The following is a 27,368-nucleotide window of genomic DNA, read 5'->3' on the forward strand; positions in this document are numbered from 1 at the left end:
CACTTGTTCATTGAGTTATACTGAAGACTCCCTGTGACCTACAGAATCTAACTGATTATGTCCCATGGATATTTTGTCACCCACTGGACACCCAGGCAGGGGTGTGGGTTCAGATGACAGGTGGGAACAGGGGATACTGTACCCAGGAGGCACCAGAAAACCCACTGCCGCAAATTAAAAACCAACAATTTAACAACATTGTAGCAACTGTGGGTAATTGTAACTTCCATAAGGCAATTTGTATAAAAGTATCAGTCAAATAAATTTTGGGACTTAATTTTGGGAATGCATCTGCATAAATTATCATGTGCAAAGATTTATGCTCACATCCTGCACTGACAATTGAGCTGCCAAGATCCAAAGCACTGTTGCACATTTGATCCTGCAGACAGACGATTTCTTTTCCACCGTTTTATGTACGAGATCTTCAGCAAATTGCAGCTTAGGATATAGCTCTCAAGCAGAAGTAAAGGTAATTACTCCATCGGACACAATCCGACACATTCCGAAAAGTTGTGATAAATTGTAAAAGAAAAAGTCCACGAGGAGTAAAAACATCTCCAAATACTTTTACAGAAACAATCCTGTTTCTTTTTCATAATTTTCAGAAGACGCCTCAGTGAATACTGCAATTAGCTTCCAGCTGCCCTGCTGGCAGATCAAAGGAATTGGATCTGAAAAGGGAGAGTTCGTGATCTGTCAGCTTTACAACAGATCTCCCGAAGATGCTTATATTATAAGAAAAAAAAAACATTGCAATATGATTGGTAAACACTATGATAACAGGGAGCTTAAATCTGAAAGTACAGAAACTTTTAGTCTTGAAGAGAGGAGACCTGATAATTTACAATCCTCAGAGGCATCTTCTTGGAAAAGTATTTAAAACTGAGAAGGATTGTGTGAGTATGGAACAAGCTACCCAGCCATGTTTAAAAGCTGTTATTCTGGCGTCTTTCAAAAAACCAATTAGCTAATAACTACCAAACGAGCTACTATAGGAGAGCCCAAAGGGCCTCTTCCTATGTTCTCATGTTTAAGCAAGACAATATCAGAACTTGAATGGGAGGCATTGTGCTGTTAAGAGTTTCCCAATACTTTATACCAATTTTCTTTCACATTTTTATTGGAGGAGAATGCTGAAACTGGGAAATAATCTGGTTTTCCTTTGGCAAGGAGGAAAGACTGTTGTTCATAAATCTGTGTATTTATAACTAATTGCTAACCCAATCCAGTGTTTACTTCAAGCCCAATTCTCTAACTGGTTCAGCTTCAAGGATCAATGTGTGTCTGCAATGCAAAATCAAGCTCAACTTACCATGGAGCTATAATAAAATAAATACAATCACTAAATCTTGACTGCTGTGTAAAAGCAAACATTTTCTGTAAAATCATGCAATGGAACCATACAGTATATCAAACAGAAATTCCATCTTAGCATTTTTCCATGAGAACTGGACAAGGTTAAGATTAGTTACCAGAGAAAGGAAATAAGTAGATACAGTTTATTGCTTATCTCCTATTATAAATGACTGTGAATCTAGATTTTGACTCATTGTGCCAGCATTTCAGGTTCTCTGCTTTCAGATGTTTATGCACATCAAAGAATTGATTTCCTTGAAAGGGTTTTGAAAAATGCAGCGCAAGTGACTGATTCAGACTTGCTTAAAGCAGCACCAGAGGACGTATTCAGACACTTGAGTGGAAACAGATGCAGTACAAAATATGAGAGGGACATTTTTGACTGAGTGGTGGGAAAATGTAGTACATCACCAAGTCCAAGACATGCCGTGTTTTCTAATTCATACAGTACCTTCTTAAATGTGTATCCATCCTTCCATGTTCAATAACTGCTTTACCCTTTAAGGGTCGTGGTGGGCTGAAACCTGACCTGACGGAGACAAGGCTCAAGGTAGTACACACCCTGGACAGTACCAGTCCATCACAGGGCACACACACACACACCACACTCACCCTGGTCAGTACCAGTTCATCACAGGACATACACACACTCTGCCCGGTCAGTTGAGAGATGTCAAAGACAGCCTGCCTTTGGTCTATAGGAAACCAAAGCCCCCACAAAAACACAAGTGCACATAGGGAAACATGCAAGCTCTAGGCGGAAAGCAAGCTCAGGACCAAAGATCTGGGACCCTCTCAAATGTATACAGATCTACTGTAGTAGGGAATTTGGTACAGTTTGATCTTCCCTCTTTTATAAAAACCTTCCACTCCCCCTCTCCGTTGACAGTGCAGTGCTCCTACTGTAATAATGAATTATTCCCCTAAAAGCTGTGTGTAAAGCTGTTGTGTAAGGTAAATTAATACATTAGGGAAGTATCTTTAATGGTCTGCGTCACATGCAGGAATATTTGCCAAATGTGTGGAGGAAAAACTGTTTTGAAGAAGAATCTTGGGAAAACTTTCGGCTTTTTCCCAAGAGGTAAACAGGATGGCTCTAACAGTGACATTTCAAAAACCAAAAACACTGGAAATCATTATCTGCGTCTGGCATTGTGATGTGACTGAAACAGATTAAATAATAATATTCTTAATAGAATAAACACATAAAAGAAAACTTTTTTATTGTTCTACAGCTAGAACTTTGTGAATTAGTCACACTACATTTCAATATAGACGTTTTTTGTTCAGTTTGGTCCAGAAGTTGTTTATAGATAAAATTTAATGTGAGCTCTAGGACTTTAAACAGTCAGTTTTCACATTTGTAATCATAACTTATAAATGCTGTTAAATATCTTTATTATTGCTGGTTCTTTGTTTTAAGCATCTGTTACTTATAGCAGATTCTCAAATGTCTTCTAGACATAAGATGAGCCTTTCATCTAAAGCAACATATGGAATTGAACTTCAGATAACTAAAGTTGATTTGAAAAATGTTTAATCTTTTTTATTTATATGTTACTTGGTGTAAAAAACATCCAGTGGTGCTCTGTAGTAAACTAACAATGAATTAAATGCAGTGGTTTGTTCATAACTCTTTCTCATGAAACAGATGACTAAATTTAAATGTTTCTCCTACTTGGCTGAAGTTGAGATACAACTGGGAATATTTTTCACACACAAAAACTTCTGACCCCATCATTTAGGGATTTACTAGTGATATATTTTTCGTTTGACAAGAAAGGACATAAACATGTTTCACTCCACTGCCGTAACAGGGTACCGTTTTGAGACACAAACTTTTCAGGTTCAATATCTTTTGGACAGGGGGTACAACGGTTTCTAAACAGACTTGTGAAAAGCATGTTCATTACAGTGTACAGTAATTCTGGGAGTCAGTTTGTTTTGCTGGGAACAGTCTGCAATGGCTTCACATCAGTGGACAGCTCTAGCCTCACAGAGTCACAATCCAGCAGGTCTTCCAGGTCACCCTCCAGTTATCACTCAGTAAGGAATTGGAAGGCCTGTGAGTTTTGATCGATTTAGCGAGTGATTCTGCTCAATTGAGCCAGGCATGGCCCAGTGTGGTCACTGAGCACTGTGGGGTGTTGAGAATTTAATTTTCAGAAACTGGGCAAATAGTGAAGTTTGCAAACCACCAGCTCAGCTGGTCAGAGTCAAGCTGTTCCCAAGTGTTGGGAAATTTATGCGCTACCTAGAAACCTTCCAGGACCGGCTCTACAGGACGATCCCTGTTAGCCTCCCCTGCTAAGCTGCGCCACACATCTGTAGGGGAACTACAGCATGGGAACGAGTGATAGCAATCCAGCAGGAAGAGCCAGCCTCCTGCATCTGAGTGGCTGGCCGGGGCAAAAAAAGAGACTTCAAACACAAAATAAACACAATATATTTAGGTAAACGTATCAGAGGAAAACTGTTCCTTTTTAATTTCTAAAAAAAAGTCTGACCTTGAAGACATAAGCGAGTCTGAGTCATTTTTTTTTCATAAACAATGGAATTCCCACCCATGTCCTCCCACTGACGGATCAAATCCTGAATGACTCGGTTTCCTTCAGGACTCTTTGCCTCTCCTACTGTCTACTTGGTGTTTTATTGGTGTGCAACGTTCAGAACAAATCGACCGGCATTCATGGGTTTTTTTTCTAAAACATGATTCACATCCTTTTCTTTCAGTGCCTATCTCTTATTTGAAGAACTTAATTTAATTAACTAGTAAAGAAAAGAATACTTATCTGTATGCTGTGTGTTGTGGTATCTTATGTCATATGATATGACGATCAGAGGGGCAGAGATCGAGAACTTGTTAAATTACAACAGTTACTGTACTTGTTCTGTCTGTTTTCTCTTAAAAACATCAAACATCACATAGGACATATTTTTCTTATTGACTTTTTTTCTAATCATGCTGTAATATTAACATTCTTCTGGCTATTTTTCCAAATGCTCGCAGTTCAAAGGGTTTTTTTTAATAATATTTCTTATACCGGTATATGAATACAAAAAACTGCTTTATTTCCAGAGCAGGACATCAAAGAAAAAAAAATTCTCTGCAACACAGATTTTTTTTTTCTGGAAAAACAGCTGGCATGTCTTGTCTTTGCCTAGATTGTATTTTTTTTTTAATTTTTAGAAACTGCAGGACTTAAATAATTAATTTTTGAGTCTTCTGAGACCGTGGCAAATGATAGTTAAAATGCAGTCCTGCAGTCAACATCAACGCCTAGCCGGGTATATTGTCAACTGACTGTAAAATGTACTGAATTAAGACTTGAATGTAGGCAAGAGAAACAGGACCTAACTGGATCTTTGGTTAGAGGGCTAAAAACGATTCTGAGAAACATCGTGAAAATAACAGAATGTTTATCTTTTAATTAATTATATTGGACTAAAATCCAGATGCTTTGAGGCAGACACTGTTGATATGTTGGAAATATGAATGTTTTATATCACTTCCAACTGCGCTGTAACTGTAATTATAAATGATCCCTTTGTTTTCAGCGCGGGAGCACAGAAACATGTCCCTTGTATGAAGTGCCGTTTCTGGGCTCGCTACTGCTTTCCATGAAATTCACTCAGTCGTCAGTAATCTCTGCCGACAGATTATGTCTGCCGTTTCCCTCCTGCGAGAACTAATACGATGTGCGTGACCCTTACGAGCGTCCGCTGTCCTACAGCACAAACAGAGCAAGGGGCTGTGCGGATTTGATTGCATTCTCATTTATTTTATTTCGTGCCTAAAGCTGTTTTTATCCCAGCCTTCAAATGTCACAGCGTTTCCATACTTTGAGAGATTTTAGCATTAAAATAATTTCCAAGTCATTTATTTATTTTTAAAACAAAGGAGCCTGGTATTCTTTTATGTATCGGTGAAAATGTCTACAGTATTACAGTACGTGAAGTGGAACGCCTTGTATATGCAAATATAGATTTATATAGTAATTTAGTAAGCACTAAACATCTTGCATATTCTTTATTTCTTTAATTCTTAAAGTACATACAGTATTTAGTTGGTACAAGTATGCAGAGGAACCTCATTTTCTCTCTCAGAGACACAATGCAGTAGATTATACGGGGAGAAGAACTCACCCAAGTAATGGCTTTTTAATTTTCACTGTGCGTATCACAGACTCTCCTGACTTCACACGAGCACACCAGTGTTTCACTGCCGAGAAAAAAAAAACAGCAGTGATTCTCACTAGACGGAGCGCAGCAATTTAAACGCCTCGAAATTTAAGTACAAAACTGTTTTTGTTTTTGTTTTTTGTTTTTGTTGGTTTGTTTGTTTGTTTTTAGGAAAATGCATAACAAGAAAAAACATTAAATAAACTTCGCAGCACCTGCCAGTCGGTGCCTGATTTCACGCCGCATTACCTAAAAAAAAAAAGAAAAGTTCCGGACATTTGATACAACGTATAATGAAGAATTAGGTTCCATTACATTGCAGGCTTACCCTTTATGGAGAGCATTCAGGGTTTGCCAGCAGTCATCAATATTTAACAGCTGTTGTTATTATGAAATTCTTTATGGGCTAATGCGGCTTGCCGGCTCGCACGCAAGGGCTTGACCGTGTGCCAAGGCGCTGTCAGGGAAGAGCGCGGATTGACAGACGGGTAGGTTGCGTGACACGGCGCGGCTCCGGTGGTCAGCCCTGCGCTCTCCCTCGGCTGCTCCGAGGCGGGGCGGCAGTGGGGGGTGCGGCGATAGGCTAATGGCACACGGGCTCGCTGCCAGCGGCCGCCCGCTCACACGCCTCCCCGGGAGCGGGGGCTGTGCGCTCTCCGCGCACGCAAGGCGGCCGGGCCGGGACCGAGGGGCTCAGGAAACATGGGCACCCCTGCCTTTCTCCCCCAGCGCGGAGAAAGCCACCGCCCTTTCACCTCGCGGGGAGCGCTCCTGAAACTGCGTTTTACGCTGGCGTTTCCCTGAGACATTGCAGGGAACGCGGGGAAACGCTGTCAAAAGATGCAGGAGGACTTCAGCAACTTAAGTGTGTGTGTGTGGTGTAGCAAAGCACGCCTTGATTAGTAGCTCTAAAGGCAGCCCCTCAAATTTGAACTCGAGTAGAAAATAGTTTCTTGCTTCATTGTATCCTTCTGCCACGGAACAGACTCTGTATACTATTCAGTGTGATTTTAAAGGTAAGTTACTAAGTGGATAACGGGACCACTGAGACCAAGGCAGTCTCGACCAGCAGGCGTTGTTTCTTTTTCCTGTCTTTTGGTAAATATTGGTTTACCAATATTTGATACCACCAACCATTGGTGGTGGTGGAGGGGAGTCCCCATTACCTGTAAAGCACTTTGAGTGGAGTGTCCAGAAAAGCACTATATAATGGAAGCAATTATTATTATTATTATTATTATTATTATTATTATTATTATTATTATTATTCCTGGGACATCCTGTGGATTGTGCAGTGACACTAGTAAGGACTGTGCTGGTGTTCATTGGAGTGTGACCCTGTTTTTCTAACACCAGGGTTTGTCACGCTGCTCTGAAAGACTGAGTATAAGAAACCGGAAAAAGAAAACACTACCGGGCAAACCGTTCTCAAAACTGGGATTATACAGTATGTGTTGGTGAAGGTGTAGTTTTGCCTGGTGCTTCAGCCGACTCACGTGTCACGGACGTCCAAAGGGACTAACCGTGGGGAGCAGGAGAGCGGAAAAAGACCCATATGCGTAGCGGCGAGACGGGAAAAAGGCCCGGGCTCATTAGTGCGAAGAGTTCAGGAATGCCGTATAGAAACCTATGTCCTCAGGGAGCGGACGTGGGGCGCCCTGGTGCTAGGCGGGTCTCAGGACATCCGAACGTCAATGCTGAGCCCCGGACAGAGTGCAAGACCCGGAAATATATAGCCCAAGGGAAAGAGAGGGACAGGAAGGACAGCAGACCGGAAACTAGGGACAGGACAGAGAAGGCGCGCCCTCTGGCTGCAGAGGGCGTGACATCACGCCTGTGTTGTAGTGCGCAGTCCTTGTGCCCAATGTGTATCTGCGGGCTGAATTCGGCCAGGAGATTGCGTTGAGGTAGAGTTTTAAATCTAGAAATCGGCAAATAAACCAGATTGCTCTTCAAATTGTTTTTATCTCTTGTACCATATTGAACTAGCCTGGCCAGCAGCAACTGTATATACAGTACAGTACCCACCTTCCATCAGATGTGGTGAAGAATGGATTACTGCCATGCATGCAAAATGTCGGGATGATCAGGTTATATGTTCATCCCGGTATTGAGATTGGCAATGTGAAAAAAATATATTGGCAGACACCTCCAACCAATCACTAAGACTTTCATCAATGACTCATTTCCTAGCTGGGCTAGGATGCCCTGTGTCTTCCGGGGATGTATGAAGTATAACACTGTCTGACGTGCTGTGTATTCATGCTTTACGTGAGTGAAAAGCCATACATTTTGATTTGGTCAGACCAGAGCAGACCCTCCATCGCCAGAGTAAAAGAGCGTAATTTGAGGTTATGTTGACTTGTTTGTAATGAAGACTGCAGTAGTGTTGGCAACACAGAGGGCAGTCAGAGATAAGACACACTACTGTTGTGTGCGAGGTGCTGACAGATCACACTCGTGCAAGTTTAGATTTTTTCTTTTCTTTCAGAGACTCAGTTGTCTGTGCCAAGACGAAGCGTAATTATTAGAATGACTGAATTATTGGAGAATCAATATTCTCTACTAATAGAAGTTTTATTCGAGCAAGGGGGTGTGGACGTGCCCTGTGCAGCACAGCTCCTGCTCAGTGTCTTTTGCAGGAAACTGCACGTGTTGCTCCTGGGCTTTAAGGAACTGTTTGTGAAGGTTTCTGCTCTAACTTTCATCGCTGTATTTTTATGGTTGGGTTGTTTTTTAGAACTCCAAGTAAAGGTAATGCAGAAAACACATTTTTTTTTAGCTTCTGGAATCTGTTTAAAAATGTGTCATGTCCCAGGGAAGAGGACATGAATGAACACAAGTACTGTACTGTTGATCCATTTTTCAAAACCTTCCAGGTATAATCCAAAATCTCACCGAGATTTTGGCGCATTGTTCGCATTCAGAATCTGTCCCCTTTTACGGACATCATCCTTTTCATTCCCACGCAAAGTGGAAATTGTTTGCCAAATGAGGAAACTGGGATTTCGTCTGATTTACTTTCATCTTCCTCCACTTTCCACTCTCATGGAAGCAATCACCGTTGTTGCTCAATCCGTGCTGGATAAATACTTCTGAAGCAGATGGAATTTAATGTTTCTATGCGCAATTGTACTTTCAAATCTCATAGGAATGTTTAATTACACCTACAGTAAACCTCAGGGCTATTGAAAATAAAGATCAACCTCAATGGGAAAATGCACTCTCACCTCTTGTCAGGCTCTAAGCAGAAGCAGGTGAGATATGTTGCGTAGGTGATGCATTATGAGTGTCTAATAAGAACTACACAATAAGTGCAGGGCTTGGGAGTGTGGATTGTGCAGTAGTTCACAATGAAAGCTGGCCTGACCACACCTCATGACTCAATGATGTACCTCTTGCCTAAACAGACTCCAGAAAAAGTATAATCACAGAAAAATACCAATGATAATTTGAAAATATTAAATGAGTAATCTGAGTCTTGAATAAAAGAAATGATCATATTCACCACACTGTGTTTTTCATTCAGTTATGTGTAGTGTTGGAAAACCTTTCTTGACATTTCAGGGAAATGCTCAGAATGGTCTGAAATCTGGCTCTGGAATCTGAAAGCTAGTTATGTGTTACACGTGTCATTGTAAAAGGCTCACGTCAGGATGCAAATAAATCAAGAAAACAAAAAAGTACAAAACCCTAGGTTTTGCAGCGCTCCAGTTCGAAAGACAGCTCTACTTTTACTAATCCTGTTTCTCAAAGAACATCTCAGCCAAAGGAGCGTTTAAGTTGTTTTCTGTCAGACTTCTCTTTGAACATCTGACTATGCCAAGTGAGTCCCAGTATAACAATCGCAGCAATGTGAATGTTCTCTGGATCGCCTTAGTAATATGCCACAGCCACTTTTCTCATAAAACAGATACTAAAAGACTTTGGCAAGCCTCTGCATTATTTTTTTTTTAAAGCCTAACGGGACTAAAGCCAGTCATACTGATATATTCTAGAACTGCATTGTAAATTTTCTGCACAATTGTGGACATGGTGACTGAGTAAACTACACTGGGCAGTGTGATAAGTGCACTAGATAGTAATGAAAATATGTGTCTGAAGCAGAGAGCCAGGTTTCCAGCTCTGCCACTGGCGCTTGTAAAACAGTCAACTGAACAGAAGAAAGGCCGCAGACGAGAGGAGCTAATCAGCTCGTCTAGCTTGATTGGTAGTTTGTAGGTAATTAATCCCAGGATCTCCTCCAGACGTGTCTTGAATGAAGCCAGGGTTTGGGCTTCAACCACACGGCTGGGTAGCTTGTTCCACACTTCCACCACCCTTTGCACCCTTTGGGCAAAGAAGTACCTCCTGTCCTCACTTTTAAATGCACTTCCATAAAGATTTCACTTGAGTCCTCTGGTTCATAAGCTGACCTTTTCAGTGCCTTTAAGGATTTTAAAGACTGGTATCGGGTCTCCTTGTACTCTTGCCTGTTCAAGACTGAAAAAGTTCAGCTCCTGTGTATTTAGTTGCACTACATGAAGCAGAGATGTGCTACCTAACTCTTTACCGAGTGCATACAGTATGTTTGAGTTCTGCTCTGTTTTTTGTGAAAAGCAAATGACCAAAATGAATAAAATAACTTTAAGCTTTTAAGGCAAACCTTTAATAAATAATGATTCCATTTCATTCCATTTATTTGTATTTGCTGAATTCATATCCTCTCCAAAGTTTTCATAAGGTGTGAAGGGTGATTACTAAGTCATGAGCAACTGAGGCTGGATTGAGAAGAGTATATAAGCAATAATATTTGTGGTTGGAATGATCTTCTTGGGTGTATTTTACAGTCAGGAAAGAACTAGGTGATTACACAATGCCTATCCTTAGGTGGGAAGAACATTTCTGCCGAAAATAAGTAAACAGTTCTGTGGAGATGAATACAGTCAGTCCAGTTTACATTGGTAAGTGGTGTGTGAGTAAGTTAAACAAAGTCTGGGATAAGTTAGAATTTAGAAATAGCACATTACAATCAGTTTCAGCTGGAGATATTTGGTTTTCTCAAATGCCATGTTGGATCTGGAATTGGAAGAGATTTCTTTCCATGGATAATATCTTTGAGCTTACACGTTTTTTTTTATTGGGTTTGTGAGGGTCACTGCATGGTTAAAGGCAGCCTTTCACAGCCCAGTATGACACAGAGTTCTCAAATGAGCCTGTTAGCTCAAATGATTATCGCAGTAATCAAAGTGTACCCCATGTGCTCATTCCTTGTTAAGGAAAAAAGGGACAGAGTGGTATCATAGTTAAATTGCATTGTCTTTTGTGCTGTGGGAACATGGTTTAATTTCTGCTGCTGTCTGTAATACCATTAATGCTGGGTCATTGGAACCCAAGAACAAAAGAAAGATTACAAAGATTACCCATATCCCTCTCATTTGGTTTTAATAGCTTATTGATCCAAGGAACCAAGGATGTCATCCAGCTGTTTCTTGAAAGAAGCCAGGGTATCGGCTTCAACAACAAGGCTGGGTAGCTTGCGCCACACTCCCACCACTCTTTGGGTAAAGAAGTGCCTCTGTTCTCAACCCCGAACACACTTCCACATGGTTTCCACTTGTTCATTCTGAACATGTCCCCTAACCCTGTGTCTTTGCGGAGTTTGAATACTTGAATACTTGTATCATGTTTCCTCATAGTCTTCTCTGTGCATTAATTTTTTTAGCCTGAGGCTATAGGGCATTCCCTTAAACCCTACAATTCCTGCGGATGTTCTCCTCTGGATTCCAGAGGAGCCATACCTTGTCTGTAACACTCGCTCGGTTCACCTCTCACGCCTGAACAGCACCAGGAAGCGCTGGTGGCTGTAAGGAGCCGAAGGGTCACCTGAGCTCTACAAGCACTTGTCCACCACTGCCATAAAACTCACAGAATATTCTTTTGTTTCTGAATGTAGGCTCTGTTGGCTAGCGGCAAACTTCCATTGCATGCATCTGAATCATGAAATACAAATGTTAGACAGAAATTAAGAGTCTCAGAACAATCGTCACATAATGCATCGTCATTTACAGACACATTGTTAAAACTGAGTTCTTGAGTTCTTTAAGCCAGGTAAATATTTAAATGCCAGCAAAGTTTCAAAATACTTTTTGCTGTAGGAAGATTTATGAAACCGCACCTGGTTTATTTAATATTCTTAACTTGTGATGGACTGTTCTTTAAACTGTTCTTTAAAATATTCAGTATATATTTGATGTTTTGTATTAGTTGTCTGTAATGTCACCAAAAATGCCTGATGTACAGGTAAATTGCACATTACTTTGTGTGATTTTCAGAAAGTAAAAGAATATTAGTTCCGTCAGGCTTCCATATTGCTCACATATGGAGGTTTTATTAACAGTGACAGCCGAGGGGTTTGCCACATTTAATAAGCCCTTGTTGGGAATGGAAGACAATCACATAAAAGATGGCAAACTACTCGTTAATAACATCGAGAGACTAAATGTCACATTAGAATCAGCTTTTGTTTTGGCTGGGCATTACAGGGTGAAAGGACTGAAGTGAAGTGGAGCTTTAATTGATCGCATTACTGCCAAAATACTTACTTACTGGCCTGTGCCAATCAGGAAATCAGATTCTTCACATGCCCTGTTAACACTGTCCACCTCTGACTCCCAATAAAAAGTAAAGAGCAACCAGCTGGCCATATTGTGTAGATTTAATCCAGAAAACTCTGAATAAAAAACATTCATTCTACTTTACTATTGTCAAAATATTTATCTGATCATTACGATCTGATGTTAAGTCTTTAAAGAACAAAAAGATGAGAATCAGAGTGTGGTCACAATTAGAAGTTAAATACTCTGAATTGGAAAAATTGTTTATAATGGTGAGGGCACTCTGAGTTTCTCAAGTCATAAAGTGTCTGAAATCGAATTTCAGAATCGAATTTTATTTTTCTTCAAGGTTTTACAATCCGCTCAATACATTAAATATTTAAAAAAAGAAAAATATATTCTGATGCATAATAATAGGCAAACATGATACAATATTAAGATGCCATATTTTAAGTGTATCTTATTTTGAAAAGTTATTTGTAGACTTTACTTTCTGTAATAATAAAATCAGAAGCATTTATTGTATTTTAGTCACTTTTAAACTTTTTAATGCATCCATTCAGTCATTTGCACTTACTGATTTTGGTTACCAGACAATTTAATTGCATTTTATTTAAATAACTTCCTAAATAATTAAAACCTTGTTTTTATTCTGTTGTTACTGGATCCTAAATAAGAATTGCACTGTTTTAAAAAGTACAGAAATGCGAAAATTCTAAACAAGATGTCAGAAATACATTTTGAATAGCATTTTGTGGTAGGGTGGTTTTAAATGCAGTTTAGAAATTGTCGTGAGAATGAAACACAGTCAGCCTCGATGTTGTGCATGTCTCACACCACAGGAAATTTGGCATGTCAAAAAGGGATTTTCTTAGAATGCCTTCCTCATGCTAAAAAAAACTTAAAACCACCATATTTTTGCATAACAACAGTTGCGTAAGATACACTATACTGTACCTTGACCATACGTCAATACAGAAGATTTTTTTTAAATCTCACTTCCCAGCAATAAAAGCCATTCAAGCACCCGTGGTACAGTATGCTAATTGTATCGTTAAATCTCATTCCGAGAGTCCCTTTCAATAATCACTGTATCAACGACAACACGTATCGACACGTATCGACAGCAGGCAGATCGTTGGTGATTAATGACAGCAATCACCCATGATTTTTGTGCTGTTTTGCAGCGTTATACTGCAGCTGAACACAGCCTTTCATGCAGCATGTGTGTGATCACCACCGAAAACATCTTTCTTACAGCGATTCAAGAGAAGCCATCCAGAAATCACATCAGCCAGGCAGCCAGTCAAGACTCCAGGAAAGACAGCCTGCCAGTGGGAAGCAGTGTCACAGAGAGTGAACTATTGCTTGAGGTGAGATGAGAAAAGAAGGTCTTTTTTTTTTACTTTTTAAAAATTTCAAAGTGCATTTCTGTCATTTTGTCATCTCGCAAAAGAAAGTCAGTTTTTCTAAGCAGCAGAGAACAGCACTGGCACCCAGCGGGTAAAATGTAACGCCAGAGGCACACGTATGACACAATCCTGGAAAGTGGTATTGGAGATGGAGGGTTGTGTGAGACTGGTGCATGTTGGCGTCACGGGTACAACAACGGGCCACAGAATCAAAGGCAGAGCCTGGCTTTGTGGGCTGAGCCCTGGAGGAATATCTGACAGGGCTGATCGTGAGTAATTAATTAACCTTTGACTCATCCAAAGTGTGTGATTTGCCATCACAGTAATATTGAAATAAAATAATAGAAAATATATATATATATCGCTTCATGTTAGTTTCGTTCTAACAGTGAAGTGTGGAAGACGCATGCGTCAAACGAACAAAAGCAAGCTCGTCCAGGTATTTCGGACTCCTGACGATGTGTTGATTCCTTTGCACAGACGTGTTCCGGTTGGCTTTGCCAAAGGCCGTAGTTTGTTCGCTTTCAGTCACACTCTGACTGCTTGCATGGAGGCGGTTTCTGAAAAAAAAAGGCTAGTCTTCTTAGCTGCTCCTTGAGCCGCCACAGCTTTTACGGAGCAGGTAAAATCTAAAGAAAAATACAATTCATTCGCTGATCGTCTCTTTCTCTGGGACTATGCTGTGAGCAAGACTCAAGGAATCTCTCTGGCTCTTGATTGATTGATAATTGAACAAGACAAATCAACAGCTGGATGAGCCCATTCAACCCTTTAAGAGTTTGTTGGCAACTTTTTAAACTCTTGACATCACGAAGCAATGATTAATCCCTTTGTTTATAACAACTGGGAAAAATATCTAATTCCTGCAAGTTGGATATAATTTTAAAATGGTCTTGTTAACTCCAGAATGCCCCTTGTCCTATTACTGCACAAAACCAGACAACGTGACGAATGTGTTGTTGTGTGCTTACCGTACAGGGGAATTCATCTCAGTGAGCTGCAGGAGGCAATGTATTCTTTTGTGGTAATATCTCAGCGTGGATATCTCAGGATAAAGTCACAGAAGGACTTACTTCATAGCAGAGAGAGCTGGAATTCCCAAGTGGTCGAGAAAAACGGGAAAACAAAAGATAAGATCAGATCACTTTATTGGCCATAAACAATTTCTTGCATTAGGAATTTGTCTTTGCGCATTCCCCAGCTTGCTTTCCATGAGACACGCAGACAGGGAGAGAAGCTGGGGGTCAGAGCGCAGGGTCAGCCATTTATACAGCGCCCCTGGAGCAGTTGGGGTGAAGGGCCTTGCTCAGGGGCCCAGTGGAGTAGGATTCCTCTGCCAGCCGCGGGATACAAACCGGCAACCTTCCAGCCACAGGCGCAGATCCTGAGCCACAGTGTAGTGACCTCTCTAAATGCCAGAGTCCAGCAGGCCCTGGCTTGCTCAAAGATACCTAGGGAAGTGGGACAATGCCTTTTTCAACTGCTTAGAGGACCCCGTGAGCAAGCCGTGTGTGAAGGGCACAGCGGGCCGGTGAGCTGATGGGATGAACTTTCAGACCCTGGGTTACGGCCAGTTTTCCACCACGCAGCCTCTCGGCTGTGAGTCATGGCCGCCGTGGTGTTTTGGCTGAGGAGAACATGGTAGGAACTGGGTGGGCCAGTTATCAACAGGCAAAATAAAAGTTCAGAGGTTCATGGGGAACGGGGATATACAGTATATGCGATCACAGTTGTAGGAATTAAAGAACGTGCCACGTGTAAAAAGAACCATGTTTTACACGGGATGGTGTCTGTGATGCTTTGAACAAAAATCTGTTGTAGGTGTTTTTTTCTAAATTCTACTTGTACAAAGCTCTTGCTATACTGATACATTTCGACTTTAAGTGAAGCTGTCTCTTGATTTACTTTTTACAGCCAACATCCTTTTGACATCCGCCTGGCCAAGACGTAAACGTCTTCTTTGTTGTTGTTTTTTTTTACTGTTTATAAAATAGTTTGGGTAAAAAAAAAACATTGTCTGACTTATTCGTCAAAGAATAGCAAAGAGAAAGCTTCATACCAGCATGTTTCAGGGCCTGTAGGCACGGCCCATGTCAAATACAATGTTTAAAAATATAACTAACATACCGTGAACAGTGAATGAAAAAGTCATCTATTATTTTAACATACCACTCAAATTAGGTAGCTGTTAGAAGAGCCATTACACAACAGAACCTACAAAGACCCAGTCTGCATCTGAAACTGGTGTAACACTAGATAAATAAAGACCCAATTGACTGTGGAAATGTTTTGCCCATATTGCGTGACTTGAAATGCTGCTCTCAGTAAGTGATTGATACAGGCCTGCACGATTGTGCAGAGGTAACCATAGCAACTGGGTCTCTTGGGGCACAGAGATGCCAGAGTGTTTTCCTCTATTCTGGGGGAGGACTGAAATGTTTGGAACAGTTCTTATTTAATATGCTGTGACCCTGACAAAAATACCTTTGATGTATTTGTGAACAATGTTTTGTTCTGAAACAAGGAAAACCATCAGGATGTACTGTATGAACGGGTGTTTTAAACTCAGCACACCCCCATGTGTTCCAATATATATGAAATTTCCTGAGAATGCTTCACTATTAAATAAGAAGTGTAAGATCACCAGCTGAAGTGTACTAAATAAAATCTCTTTTAACTTTCACTGCCTTAGTTATATGAGGCACAAGGGCATATAGTGATTTAAATTGAACTGAAAATGTTATTTGGATTCAGTAACTAACAGGTGCAAGTTTCCATTACGTAATCAAATTGGAATTACACAACCCCAGAAAAAGACAAGAAAAAAAAAGCTGTAAAAACTGTATAGGGAAATCGGAATGCTCCCTCCCCCAATCTCTCCTGTGTGCAAAAATATACAGGACCTTATGAGCAAACCCTGAATAGCACCTACCCTAGTTTGAAAGGGAAATGCATAAGCAGTCTTTAAAATACCGGAATACCACAAAGCATATTAAAATTACAAAGGAAAACAGCAAACATCAGGAACTATCTTCAAATGAGGTTAGGAAGTTGAATATAATAGGAAACAGTTGATGTATCTGTTCTGAGGTTCAAAATATGTATAGAATGATAGTGAAAAAGCTCATACAGCTTGGCTCTCCGCTCGCCTGTTATAGGATATACTGTAAGTATATCAGATATAAGAACAGCTCCCATGTGTTACTAAACAGAGCCCTCTCCAGAGACCTTGAACAATGCTTTTTGTATATTTATCCAAGGCCATGGACATAGTTGTTTCCACCTTCTTAGGGCTCTTCGGCACGGTACAGCCATATCTTGACCAGCAAAAATGTCTTAATATGAGTGGAATTGACAGAACCATCTCTCTGCTTGTCTTTCAGTGAATGTCTTGACATGTTCATGCCTACCGTATAAACACCAATGTTATATACTATATACAATGTTATATGTAACGTGGATTTTCAGCGGGGGGGGAAAAAAGATGATCCTTCTGATCCTGTCTATTGCCGAAATATACAGTAAAAGGAGAACAACTCGGAAGCGCGTTTAAGGTTTGTCACGCAGCATTTCGAGTTTTGAAATGCGACTCCTGTGCCGTATGATTTGTCACAATGGAAGGAAGCAGGAGCAGTTAGTGGGTCAAAGCCCCCAGCTGCTTAATGGCTGCGCAGTTTAAAGCTGTCAAACAGACTCTTTGTCAGATTTAGCTGCGGCCCGGAGCAGAGTGCACCTTTCGCCTGCTTGCACATGCGGTTGTTTCATGTGTTGCCCTACGTACACAGACAGCTCAGAAGACATCGACACATGCTAATAGATTATGGATTGTTTAAGTAGGCTGTGGTCATGATGCTCAGTCATGTGCTTCCTTTTTACTTACACAGCCCAAAGGATATTGTCTGCGTGAGCTTGCTGGCATCCATTTTAAAGGGGTGGAGAAGCCGTAATAACGATCTTCTCCGGGATTTGGTAGGGATTGTTTTTATGATGATTGACTTTCATGTCTAAAAAAAAAGGCCCCACGGCAGGAACACACAGTAGATTGAATGTAGATTAGAGCAGGGAGCTGCGTCGGCGTGTGATCTGTAAAGGCGCAAGCGGGCATCATTTCCACGCTGAAAAAAACAAAGAGAGCCACACACGTTTCTGTCTTCGGGTGCCGCAGTATTCTTGTGTCAAAGACATGCTGTCTAGCCGACATGACGGTGTGTGTACCCCAGAGCACTGGCATCCCATCCACGTGTGGGCCTGTCTTGAGCCAGTGCATCAGAAATACAAAAAGTCCATCCTCTACAGGTAGACGTTTATTAGGTCCTCTTCCGGTATATCTTACAGCAGGGGACCCACTTCATCCTGCACTCAGCTTCAGGATCTGCGTGGGCGCCGCACACAGCAGACTTTCTGTACTGGCAGCCCCCCTGTGCAGCAGGTCAGATGGAGGAGGAAGAATCCGCTCCTTCAGCTGAATTCAGGCGAAACGTCAGGATGGCCAGACTGAGTAAACCCAGTCTGTAATTTAGCCATGGGATCTTTACCGACCAAGTAGTCTGGACCCCCGTGTTACAAAACAGGCACCTCCCACACCACAGTGTCCCCTCTGGGGTGGAGAGGTGGCTCTGTGGCTAAGGATCTGCGCCTGTGACTGGAAGGTTGCCGGTTCAAATCCTGCAGCTGGCAGAGGAATCCTACTCCGTTGGGCCCCTGAGCAAGGGCCCTTAACCCCAACTGCTCCAGGGGCGCCGTACAATGGCAGACCCAGCGCTCTGACCCCCAGCTTCTCTCCCTGTCTGTGTGTCTGTGTCTCCATGGAGAAAAAGCTGGGGTATGCGAAAAGATGAATTCCTAATGCAAGAAATTGTATAGGGCTAATAAAGAAATATTATCATTATCACTGGGACATTGTTGTGGAAATTGTGGCCTAAAGAGAAGATCGCCACCTGCTGGTCCCGAGTTGTAACAAGCTCAGGCTGTATGGCAGTAACCATGCTGTTGGTTATGTACCGTATGTTACACTTTACAATGCCCTGGAAATCAGAGGTCTGTCAATTTTCTTTACTGGAAATGTTTTTTTTTAATAAATTAATTTAAAAAAAAAACACCGCCATATATCCATATGTTATTTTAACTCGCATAAACCTGGCGTACGGTAAGAGCAACAAATTAAATGGGGATATTGAAAACGCTTCCCGAAAAACTTCCTGCTTCCCGAAAAACAATGCGGACGTTCCGATTGTTCCATCTGAGGTGGCAGATGTGTGAAACTCTGACCACGCACTTCATGCCCCAAGCCACAAACAGCTTGGAAACGTCTCTCCGTGGCAGTTCTGCGAAAGCAGAAAACCCACAACATGAAGTCAGCGACCAGAGCCGGGTCGCGCCGGAGGAGGAGACGCGGCCGTGGCCTGGGACGGCTCGCCTGGGAGCGAAGGTGACAGGTCCTGGCAGGGGCTGCGCTGCGAGTCACGCGATCGCCAGGACTTGGAAGCTGTACAAACGATGGAGAAATGAATAAATTACAGTGTGTAAAACTTAATCTCTCATTTCCTGACCTCAAAAAATGTAATTCCGTTGCAAAGACAGAGTGCGGATTTAATTGAATAAAAGTGTGCGCAGTGGTGAAGAGTCATATGGTAACCAGGTCAGTCCTTTCAACATTGTGTACAGCAGCCTCCAGATTTATTCGTACCCTTGATGAACCACGTGTCAAAGATAGTTACATATATTTCTAAATGCCTGATGTTCACATTGATTTTTCCCTGGGACTTAGCAGTTTGTGAGCTGCTTGGCCTCAGTAGCCTCGAAGAGGCAAGCCACTAACTTTCCACCATTCCTGCTGCGCATGTAGCAACTCTCCAGCAGAAGCCCGCTTGAGATCTGCTTTCTTCAGCTCATCCCATATACAGTACATAACGGTTCGTCCTCTCCAGGTGTGTGAAGAAGGAGGCTCCACAGCTGCAATGTTGTCCCTCTTTTCTTTTACATTTAAGACATTTTATCCTGGTGAAGCCAAAGGTTTCTGAAGGAACTACTTTTCTGCTCTCACGTTCGTTTGAAACCAGTCTCCCATCGTCCTCCTGGTGGGGCAGAAACCACCCTGTTAGTCTTGAGTGTCTTGGTGACGGACGGACTCCACAGGAGAAACTGGGGCGTCTGTGGGGTCCTCTGTAGCCGAGACTGGAGCTGCAGAGGTTGATGACTTTGACCACCAGAGAGCTCTCGGACTTGAACCGTGTTGAAGTGGTCTGGTGTGCTGTGCTGCAGTGTTTAGCCCGGTGGAAATTTCCAAAACCTTCTCTAAACCTTCCGAGGCTTTGCAAAACTACCGGATGATCCTCAACAAAATCTTTTGATTGTGTTTTTAGAAATCTAGGTACAGTAGGTAGTGTTCATGAATAGCCCATGAATAAATTCAGAGAAAACGTTAAAAAACTCAGCAGCTGGTGTCTCTGAATCCAACATTTATATAAAGTTTTTCAGGGTAAAATAGGCCATCCTTTCAGGGCATGTCAATTATGTTTACAAAAAAGCAGTTCTTGAATATTAGCACTTAAAATGTTTTCTACATGTTTCTCAATCTTTTTTTTCTGTCCCTGTTTTCTAGTCCTTGAGTGGTTTTGCCCTTGTGGTGAGCACAGATGGAATGATATTTTATGCCTCATCCACCATTGTTGACTACTTAGGCTTCCATCAGGTATGTATTTTTTATGAGCTCTGTTTTTGCATTAGGTTCAACAAGGTGAAACTCTTTAAAACCAAAATCCAGTGTGGAGCAGTCGTTAAGGATCTGTGTATTTAATGCCAATTCTATGAGTTCAAGTCCTGGGTGAGTTACTGGTGTAGTACCCTTGAGCAAGAAAATTCACTCAGATTGATTTGGTAATATCCCCTGCTGCATTAGTGTGCATAGAAAGCATCCAACAAATGAATTAATAATAATCACACAGAAACTCACATGGAAATCAATCACAATTCTACAGGCATAGATGCAACCCAAGAATGATTTTTAAGTAAAAAATACCTTTGATAAGAAACAATTTAGTGTTAATAAATGCAAACTTGTTTATACAGAACACACAGAACCATGATTTGAAACTTAAGAAATGTGACAAACAAGTTTGTCCCCATCTAAGCCAAACCTGCTTGTAAGTAATGAATCTGTGTACGTGGATGCTTGCTCCTAGCCAGCAGGTGCTCTCTTGTTCAGATGTAATTCTAATCGGATCTGTACACATGACCTTTGCCACAGAAGGGTTTCCAGTGTCCAAGAAAGCTGGAGCCTGTTTCTGCACTTTCTGTCCTCATCTAGAGGCAGTGCTGATGGGTTCATATTTTCAGTCCTTCACCTTTGCGAGATGCAGGAGCTCACCAAGGGAAAATTTATTGACATGGCTCATTCTGAAGAAAGTTCTACTTTTAATAATACCAGGATAGAGGAGGCTGATGTCTTACAGGTAGCACTTAACATTAACCAATCTCCAGGGCCTGATGGTATTTTCCTGAAGGAAAGAAGAAATGTTACTCATAGGCCATTATCAAAACTCTTACGGCAACCACTCAAGATCCATTGACTGGAAAATTGCTCATGCAGCACCCACCCATAAAAAAGTGGGTCAAAGCCAAACCAAGGAACTATAGATTTCCTTTCTAACTATATGTAGTCTAACTTCAACTACATATAATGTTATAGAAACAATATTTAAAATGACAGGATTGCCTCTCTGGGAATAGAATTCCAGTAGAATAGTCAGCGTGGATCTGAAAGAGGTAGAGAGAAATAAACCATTAATGTAATTTACCATTTCAGATTTGAGGGGTGGAGCTGAAAAAATAATCTCAGTTTACCAGCAACAAAGCCTTAAATATACTGTAGCAGGAACAGTCTGCAGTGAGATTTAATAGTTCAAGTGAGATTGTTCCTGGTCTCCAGGTCAGGACTGGGAACCACTGTTCTAAATGGTTGTGTTTTTAGAGATCGAAGTGGACCAGGTCCTTTCGTTGTGTGTAGGTTCCAGTGAGTGGCGTGATCTTGTGTTGGAACACGTGCTCAGACAGATGTGAAGTTTACCGTAATCCTGTGACGCTGCACAGCACACAGTGGAACACTTTTCCAGTGGAGAAGGATCACCTCGCAGCTGCTGGAAATTGAAAGCACAGCTCCTGATCCTGCTCCATGGCTTCCTGCCTGTCAGACTATGCTGTTTTCAGTAAAAGCTCCCTGAACTCTGCTGAGCACAGAGGCAAATGGCAGGTCAACTTTTTAAGGATTGTTTTTAAGGATTTGAGGTGTTTTTCTAAGGTCATGAGTTCCGTACAGTGCTACAGTACATTCAGTGAGTGTACATTGTTGTGGCAAGGATGGAGCAGACTGCAGTCTTCTGTATGCCTTTTAATTATTGATTTTATTAACTGGGGTGTCTGTCCATTTGTGCTGAGATAATCCCACATCCTCATGAACTAAATCGTTTCCTAAACTGACCAGCTTTTTACAGATCACAAACCACATTAAGACATCTGAACGTAGTTTGGATGCCTTTTTTATGTTGTTTCGTTACATTATGAAGAAAGTGCCCTTTTGTGTTTCACACAAACAGATACCTAGAAGACAGCTTACTTCAGTTTGTCATTTCTTCCACTGTTTATGTATCACCAGTGTACTTGGATGCATGGGCAGCTGTTTCTGTGTGATTTGACCATGTGGGAGTGGTGATTTGTGCCTATATTGACACTGGTCACAGTTTCTCATACTTTACGAAAGTCAGCAATTTGCTTGGGGAGACAGAAGGGTTGTTATACAGTATGTGTGCGTATGTATGTGCTTGAAGACCCAGGATTATTCATTATACAACATTATTACAGTCTTTCATTATTGTGTTTAATTGACAACAAACACAAACTGGAGATTGCCAAACACACAGGTCCCTTTTTGTCTGATTTTTGTCACCCACATCGCTATGTGCAGTACCTCCTGTGTTTTAAAACGCTGTGTGTATTTTTCCTTCCTAATCTTCCTAGATGTTGAAATTGTATGAAGTCTGTAAGATGTCCAAGAGAGATTGGTGTTAAGTTTCTATTTTGTGTTCTTTCTGTTTTAGTTTCTGATCCTATCACATCTAGCAGTTCCAGTTTGTTTTTTGGACTATTTTAGTGTGCTAGACTAAAGGCTGTCTTTATGAAATCTTCCATAGAATTCAGTGCACATGAATAAAGATTTATAAAAACCCTCATACTACCACATTTTTCTTACTCTTGGTTTTGAGAGATCTTCAGTGTTGCAAAACAATCCCTGCATTAAGTCCTGTGACAGACTGCTTACATCTAATTAATTTGTAAATACATACAATTAATGCTGTATTTTGAATGTTATGCTCGTTAAAAAAAATAACCAATAAGGATATGTAGTATACTGACAAAAAATAAGATCACAGCCTAAAAACTGGGTTTTTGGTTGTGTTAGTACCCCAGGTTACTTCTATATTTACTTAATATATAAAATATAGAGTATGTATAAATATGTTCAATTTATTTACAGAAAATATAGTGAATATTTATATTGAAAGTTGTTGATAATTGAATTAAACAGCAGCAACATATCTGGAAGCTGTGTTTGCTGTTGTTTTACAAAACCACAGACTTTCACAAACATTTGTGACACCCAAATAAAATAAATGAAATATGTAAATGGGACACACATGACCAAAATGATGCTTTAGAGCCACGCCACAATAAAGTACAGAAATTCTGCAGAAAAAGCACTTTCTTTTGATGCGATGTGTTAGTTTGTAATTATCCTTTGAAGAACAGGATTCTCCAGCCAGGAAAAATATTGCTTATTCTTTTTTACAAGAGAATCTCACACAATAGTCACTTGATCCGCCTGCTGTTGGGAGTTTGAGGTGGTTCCAACTATTGGTGGCTCTGCCATGTGTTTAGGTTCTAGGATTGTTTTGCAAGGCAAATATTCAAACCCTTGCGTGCCTCCGATCTGGAAATTATGAGGAGGTTAAATATTTCAGAAGGAATCTGTCATTCATGACAGAAAGCAAAGCTAGCTCTGGAAAGAAAGAGGAATTGTGAATCCGGGATGAGTTGCAGGAATTTGCATCAGACCGCGGACGTGGTCCTTGGTACTCAGTGTCACGCAACGAGTGACACAAGTCAGACCAAAGTGGCCTTTCTCTCCTTTCCAGGAAAAGTGAGCTTTTAATTGTATAGACCGTATAACATCTGACATTAAAGGCTCCTACAGTATATAAACAAGGAGGGAAACGTCCTGAACCGCTGTAGCTATACGTCAGAAAGACTTGAAGAATAAGTAACGTTGCGAGTTTAGTTTATTTGTGTCAGATATACATAAAAATGACCTCATGTTCAACACCCAGTTAAAATATTCGAAAATAAAATAAACCATACAACTGAAGTCTTTACGAGTAAAGTACACCGATTTTCAATTCTAATGCTTTTGTCATCGTTGATCATATGCACTTTGTTGGTAACATGCTCGTGTTAATTAAAACCCTATTAGCTTTTCCGTGTTTTACACAATTTTGGGTCTACTCTCTTCATATGTATAGATGCATCCATACTTTACAGTTAATGACAACCAGTATTTTTGACAGGACCAGTTACTTTTTTCATTGGATTTGGAAAGGGCTTACAATGCAAACAATGCAATGCCTACTGCTAGTCCGATGTTAATGTCCCGACGAATCGTTTCCGCATGGCTGGCAGTGAGGGGATTGATTCAAGTGCACTGGGGGGTTAAAATGGGCATTGCGCATTGTTTGCAAACACAGCAGACATTATTAATGAAGGGCACTGGAGCTCTGGCCCCGATGTCTCATCTTCTGTCCTCTCCTCGTGGCTCATTCCCAGACGGATGTGATGCACCAGAATGTCTTTGATTATATCCATGTGGACGACCGACAGGAGTTCAGACGACAGCTCCACTGGGCCATGAATCCCCCTCAGCAAGTGTCCGGGCAGGACCCTCAGTTAACAGCGGGAACCGGTGTGTATATAATTACGAGGCACAGAAACAGAGAGGCCACTTCAGAGGCAACAGCCAGAGAAGGATTTCCTAATGATGATCTCAAACTACGATGAAAGAAGACTTAATTGCAGGGGGAAGGACAAAGATACTTGATGTCCTGAGCAGCTCTCTGATTTATTCACTTTAATCTAGTTTTGCTAATGTTTCAGGGTGCCTGGTGTTATTTGGCCTCGTCTGTGTGGATCTTTTTAAGTGGAAAGACTCAATAAAAAAAAAAATCCTACGGGAATCATGATCAGATCAAATTTACAAGTGCAAATATGAAAATATGCAGAAACCAGTCATGACAGGCGAAAAAAGAACCATTGATCCTGTCTTAGCTACATCGTACTTTGTGCCCCTCAGCATTATCAATTGAATATCAGCTCTAAAGCTGTGCGTATTCTTGAAAACAGATGCCGCCCGAAAGCTCATTACACACACAGCGACAGATTTTATTTTAAAAATCCGTTTCTATGCAGAAAGATACAGTATCCCAGGCTGACAATTAAACATTTCAGCAGTACTGCAGCACCCCTAGATTGAGACTGTGGCGACGTTACAACATTGCAAAGAATGTAGAAATGTTTGCCACGTTTCTGTATTTAGCGTCGACTTTTTGCCCGTATCGCCACAACATTACTAGGGTTGCTGGGCCTCACTTTAAAAACCAAAGGCTGCTTTCGCCACCTGCCGCTGCTGTAACTTGGAAATAAAGGTGATGTTCTTCTTCTTTTAGGCGAGGAGTTTATGTTCGGCAGCCCGTTCAGCTCCCAGGAGTCGGACGGCGTGCCTCCAGAGTTCTCCTGCTTTCTCAACCGGTGCTTTATCTCCAGAGTCCGCTGCCTGCTGGACAGCACCTCGGGCTTCCTGGTGAGCGGACAGGGCAGGTTCGGCACAGACCCTGCCTCCCCCGCCGGCCGGGCCGGGCTGGGTCAGACTGGGTCGGTTCGGGCCGGGCCGGGCCGGGCGCACCTCTCCTGAGTTCAAAGTGCAGGCTGTCGTTCTGTATGCGTGTTTCCAATAACCTGAGGCTGCCCCCGTCTTTATTTCCGTGAAACACGCGTAAAAGAGGTGTGGGTAACAAAGTGTTTATTTAAAAACGCTGGATCTGGCAGTCAGATCGCAATCACACTCATGTCCTTTTTACTGGTAAAGAGAGCAGCTTGATATGGGCAGCAGGGTGAATATTGTTTTTTTTTTTAAATAGTACAGTTAACAGAATAAGATCATCCCTATTTTACTCTAACCCCTAGGGATCTTCTGTCTTTGCCTCTTTGAAATACACAAAATGCAAAAGACACAAGCAGCTGCAAAAAAGAGGATTTTATTCCATGTTGAAACATTGTGCACCTTCCCCTTGTGTATATCTAATACTGTCTTTTACAAATTAAGAAATGAATAATAGCAAATTAAAAATAATTGACTATCTTCATATGAAGAGTTTAATGGATTAAGTATAATTGTAGTATATGTCTCCGGGAAACAAAATTTTACCTAATAATACATAACTTAGAACATGTACAGTATGTGTCTTTTTATAATAGTCCTATAATACAGTTTCTGCTGAATACATTATTCTGCATCCTGCTGCAGTTCAGAATAATGTAAAAAAAAAAACATTTTAAAGGGGTTGTTTGGTTAATATCAGTGAAATTCTTCCCTTAATTAAAAGTCATTTTTACCCAGTACGTTTTATTAAAAAAATACTTCACGTTGGTTTGTTGCTTGAATAATTGTGAATGTTTAATGAGTTACCACCTTTACCCTTTTTCTCCAAGAGAAGTGATTAGGATATAATATTAGAAGCACACAGCTCAGGTTAGTCAAAGCTGGGTGAGCCAAAGACCTCTTGGAAGTCCAGGGTTTTCTTTATGTCTGTAAAATTTCTTAAGTATAATTCGTATTCTGTATTGTTGGGGTTAAAATTCTACTTGGTTAGACTTTACTGCAAGTTTTTTTTAATATAGTGTGTTTTAAATGCTATAATATCATTGCTCAAAAGTAATGACATATTATAAAAATACATATAAAAATATATATTTTTTTATACACAGTCAAGCCATGTAATGACCTCTAGTGAAAGATATTGAAAACTGCATTTATTAAAACTTCCTACAGTACGTGAGAAAATGTTTTTCCTTCAGCTGCTTGCTTTTAATTCTCTGACTCATTACATTTGTGTTTCTGAGGAATATATGGAGAACAAAAAAGGTGGTGATGGAGAGCATGAGTAATTTAGGATAACTCAGTATTAACTGTGGGGCTGGGAGCAGGAGATGGAGAGACCGGACTTGTGTGTAGTCGCTACATTTACAAGTGCCCATAGGACTGACCTGTAGTATTTAAAATGAGTTTGTCATTTCAGATTTCTGTATTTCTGACTTTTATAAAGACCATAATGTACCTAAGATATAAAGGTATTTGTAAATGCACAAATGTTCTGACTTAAGTAAAAACTCTGCTGCAGTTTATTAGCTCTTAACTCTTTTGCTCATGTGATTGATTCTTCAGTTTTATCAATTATGTTATTGATTATTGACTCAAATCATTATCAGCCTAAAATGAATGATTTATAAAAGTGCACTACCTGTGATAGAAATGTACTACAATTTATAGTATATTTAGTGTAGCTTATAACTAATTTAATGGCTCTATACAAGGAATTAAGCAGTTACATAATTAAAACTAAACTAAAAATAACACTTTCCTAGTCTATGTAAAACCGTGTAAGTCTATGTAGTTGTTGTACTAAGAACCTGTTCGGAAAAAATAAAATAGATACTGTAT

General features: G+C 40.8%; 1 protein-coding gene across 1 annotated transcript in view; it reads left to right on the forward strand.

Moving 5' to 3' along the window:
- The window catches only part of LOC102695346 (aryl hydrocarbon receptor repressor), an 89,560-nt gene that overhangs the window by 51,656 nt on the left and 10,536 nt on the right, over window positions 1-27,368 (forward strand). Inside the window, exons 4-7 of the mRNA XM_015354943.2 lie at window positions 13,398-13,510; window positions 20,151-20,240; window positions 24,422-24,557; window positions 25,318-25,451. Coding sequence (XP_015210429.1) covers window positions 13,398-13,510; window positions 20,151-20,240; window positions 24,422-24,557; window positions 25,318-25,451 — 473 coding nt within the window. The remainder of the gene's footprint in view (window positions 1-13,397; window positions 13,511-20,150; window positions 20,241-24,421; window positions 24,558-25,317; window positions 25,452-27,368) is intronic.

This window comes from Lepisosteus oculatus, chromosome 6 (genome assembly GCF_040954835.1).
Source record: "Lepisosteus oculatus isolate fLepOcu1 chromosome 6, fLepOcu1.hap2, whole genome shotgun sequence".
Taxonomy (NCBI): domain Eukaryota; kingdom Metazoa; phylum Chordata; class Actinopteri; order Semionotiformes; family Lepisosteidae; genus Lepisosteus; species Lepisosteus oculatus.